The sequence below is a fragment of the Psammomys obesus genome, unplaced genomic scaffold, assembly GCF_907164565.1.
Source record: "Psammomys obesus unplaced genomic scaffold, mPsaObe1.curated_primary_1811, whole genome shotgun sequence".
NCBI lineage: Eukaryota > Metazoa > Chordata > Mammalia > Rodentia > Muridae > Psammomys > Psammomys obesus.
Window position 1 is genome coordinate 6897419 of NW_026588752.1, and position 4166 is coordinate 6901584.

The window sequence follows — 4166 nt, forward strand, 5'->3', positions numbered from 1 at the left end:
CAGATTTTCAGGGTCTAGGCCAAGTGTTAGTTTCTCCTAAGGCCCTCTCACTGGGGCTTTCAGGCAGGCAGGCTCAGAGGGAGAGGGAGACTGAATTGTTCATGACATCTGAGCTGGGAAGGGAGGTGGTTCAAGCCACCACTTGGGTAGTCATGGCGGCAAATATGTGCTAGAGAGTATGTGTACATAAAATGGTCTGCAGAGAGAAGGAAGTTCCAGCCCTGGAGAGAAGGTTCTCAGCACAGATACAGTGACAAAGAACAGTATACAAGAGCCCTGGCGGGGCGGTAGGCTTCCCAAGCACTTCTTGTTCAAGAAACACAGGCTACTGTTCTTTAATTCTAAGAGATACACGGCTTTACTTAAGCCTCTTAAACTGGTAAAGAGTCTTTATGATGAACTGAACACTAGGAGACAGTAGTAGAAAGAGCTGTGTTCAATGTGAGGCTCTGATATTACTGAGTTAGAGGCTGACAAACAAGTTTATACTTGGGCAACCTTTGTTTACCTGTTGTCTGAAACAAGGGCCCAAAGTTTGGATTATTTCCAACGACCTTAAAGGTTTTTCAGTAACCTGTAGGAACAATTAGGCCTCTGGCTGCATACCTATGCATAGATTTCTCGGTAGTTGTTTGAATATAGAAGAGGTCAGACTAAGTGTAGGCAATAGCGTTACATATTGACAAGCATATGGGGCCTTTGTCCTCCAGCCTGGAGAAGCAGACAAAGAAGAAAGGGTGGATTCTGGGCACTACCATATCCCTCAGATGGTAGCCAAGAGACCTCTGCGAGACTTTGTGGGGCTGGAGGACTGTGACAAGCCTACTCGGGATGCAATGCTGAACTTCAGCTTCTTTGTCACCATTGGAGACATGGATGAAGCTTTCAAATCTATCAAACTCATCAAAAGGTAAGAAGTCCACTCATTGAAGTTTCAAAGGTGATGTGCACCCTGCCTAGAGCCTTCAGTCTTTTTAATGTCTTCTTTAAAAAAAAAATGTTTCATCCAGGCATGGTGGCACATGCCTTTAATTCTAGCACTCCAAGTCAGAGGCAAGGGGATCTTTATGCCTTTGAGACCATCCTGGTCTCTGGGAGTCTAGGACAGCCAAGACTACACAGAGAAACCCTGTCTCAGAAAACACAAAACAAAGAGGTTTTTTTGAGATTTATTTTATATGACTGAATATTTTACTTGCCTATATGTATATGCACCACATTTGTGCCTAGTGCCTAAGGAAGTCAGAGGGCGTCTGTTCCCAGGAGCTGTAGGTACAGATGACTGTGGCCCTTCATGTGGCTGCAGGTCCTTCAAGAGCAGTAAACTCTCTTTCCCGCTCTTTTATGCCTTCTTTATACATTTTATTTTAAGCTAACAGCCCTTCTGTGATTATAGTTTTTAACTGTTTTCTACTCAGTGAAACATCATCAAGCTCAAGAACATGGGACTATCTGGCACACTGTGTGTTTGGTGCAGCAGGCAAGCCTGACTCCTGGCATCAGTGGTGCCTGGAGCCTCTAAGTTGTCACTTTATTATTTCATTTATTTTCAAGTATTCAGAATACTCTAGCCAAAAATTCTGCAGGTGCTAAATATTGCTTAAAAGTGTTAATAAATAAACACCAAAACTATCAATGAAATACAGTTAAATTTTATGAAAGAAGTTACAGTGATTAGATATGCTGGCTCATTTTTAAAATTTCAACACTTAGAAGGCTGAAGTAGAAAAAGTACTGTAAGGCTGAATCCAGCCTGGGAGGCAGTGAACTCTAGGCTAGTCTATGATGCAGCGTGAGACCCTGTCTTAAAAAAAAAAAAAAATCAGCAAAGGCTATCTATAAGTACTTTCTCCACTCCTGAGAGAATTCACAAATTCTTAGCAAGAATATTAGACAGATTTTCATTTCAAAGAGTAAAATAAAATATGGGAGAATTATACTAAGAGAAAGGAAAGGTAGCCAGGCAGTGGTGGCGCAGGCCTGTAATCCCAGCACTTGGGAGGCAGAGGAAGGCAGATCTCTGTGAGTTTGAGTTTAGCCTGGTCTACATACTAAGTTTCAGGACAGCCGTAGTTATATAGTGAGACCCTGTGAAGATCAGGGTGGTGGGGAGAAAACAAGAAAGGAAAGGTGTGAAAATAAATACCTGGAGTTAAGAGCCCTGTCTGCTCTTCCAGAGGACTAGGGTTCAATTCCCAGCATCCACATGACAGTTCACACTTGTTTGTAATTCCAGTTCCAGGGCTTCTGACACCCTCACACAGATACACATCCAGGCAAAACACCAAAGACCATAAAACAAAAATATATGTTTTTTGAAAAAAAGAAACAAGATGAATGTCTGGAAAAAGCATCAGCTTCAGTGGTAATTTTGAATACAGATCATATTTTTCAGAATATTGTGGAATCCTCATCTACTATCTTTGAAAACCATTGATTGATTGAGGCCTGGTTTTATTGCAGTTAGAGGAGTTTTTTCCCCCACTGGCCAAGTAGACATTTAGCTTGGAGGTGGCCAAGGCTAAATATCATAGCCCAACCTTCCTTGGATCACTTGCATTTAATGTGGACATGATCACCTGAAGCAGATTGCAAGGCCGCTTTTATTATTTTTTAATTAGATTTTAATTTTTTTAATATTAGTTATGGTTTATTAACTTTGTATCACAACTGTATTCCTCTCCCTCATTCCCTCCCAATTCCACCCTCCCTCCCTCATCTTCTCCCTACCCCTTTCGAAGTCCACTGATAAGGGAGGTCCTCCTCCCCTCTCATCTGACCCTAGCTTATCAGGTATCTTCAGGCCTAGCTACAAACTCCTCCTCTGTGGCCTAGCAGGGCTGCTCCTCCCTCGGGTGGGTGGGGGGAGGTCAAAGAGCCAGCCATTGAGTTCTTGTCAGAAATAGTCCCTGTTCCCCTTACTGGGGTACCCACTTGGATACTGAGCTACCATGGGCTACATCTGAGCAGGGGTTCTAGGTTATATCCAAACATGGTCGTTGGTTGGAGATACAGTCTCACAAAAGACCCCCGTGCCCAAATATATTTGGTCCTTGTGGAGCTCCTATTCTCTCCAGGTCATACTAACTCCCCCTTCTTTCATATGATTCCCTGTACTCTGCTGAAAGTTTAGTTATGAGTCTCAGTATCTGCTTTGATACACTGCTAGGTAGAGACTTTCAGAGGCCCTCAGTGGTAGGCTCCTGTCCTGCAAGGCCACTTAAATCTTTAATGTACTCTCTATAGACATAAAATACTGATGTATATAGGCACATCCATAGTATTAGTGTATGACCAGAATTAAAAATGTGTTATAGGAAGAGACAAGGGGAGGAAGTCATAGCTAACCACTTGAATGTGTGTGTTGTACTATGGACATGTACCTGATCATTTCTACACAGTGTGCTGAGTGTGTTGTGTGTGGCCAACCCATAAGTGCTTGCATGTCATTGTAGGTCTCTGCGTGTTTAAGGCACCAGTCTGTTTTAGTGTTCTGACTAAAGACAAAGACTTGGCACAGGATGGGCTTCAGAATTTAGAATGGTCAATTTGAGTTACTAGAAGGTTGAAAGCAACAAACTTTGACATTTATTAGGAGAGGCAGCCAGAGGAGGGCATCTTACTCCTGGCTTTCATGTCCTGATAGTGCCAGTTTCTTCTTGCTACCTCTGCCAGCAGTGACTCCTGCCTCCTGGTGGCCATGATCAAGTAGTGCAGCATCCAGAGGAACCCTCTAGCAAGGGTGTGTGCACTAGGACTTTGGTCACAGATGTGATCAGACAGCCCTGGGTTCTGTGGGCCATTTTTAACATCAGAGGTACAAATTTTATATACTTTCTGGGGAGCCACTGACCGAGGGATTCAGCCTGTCTGAAAGCAGCATGGCCTCTGGAGGGATCCAGTAGCCTATCCCACTCTAGCTGGAGAAAGGCTGAAGGTCTTCCTGGGAAAAGCTTTCTAGATTTCCTCTTTTCTGTTCTGTGTTGATCTGCCATGCCAGGCCAGTTTTCAGAGCGCAGGAATGTGGACTTTGAGTTGCATGGCCATGACTTAGGGTATGTGCCTCCTGGGGTCCCTAAGGAGCTCTTCTCAGTTCTTTTTAGTGTCATCCCACAAAGACTCAGAAGAAAATGCAGAAATAGGGGCACATAAAGCACAAGTTTTAG

General features: G+C 43.5%; 1 protein-coding gene across 1 annotated transcript in view; it reads left to right on the forward strand.

Annotated features, from left to right (window-relative positions):
- Ift140 (intraflagellar transport 140) overlaps positions 1–4166 on the forward strand; it is an 88516-nt gene that overhangs the window by 41274 nt on the left and 43076 nt on the right. The window contains exon 18 of the mRNA XM_055604763.1: positions 711–910. Within this exon, the coding sequence (XP_055460738.1) occupies positions 711–910 (200 nt within the window). The remainder of the gene's footprint in view (positions 1–710; positions 911–4166) is intronic.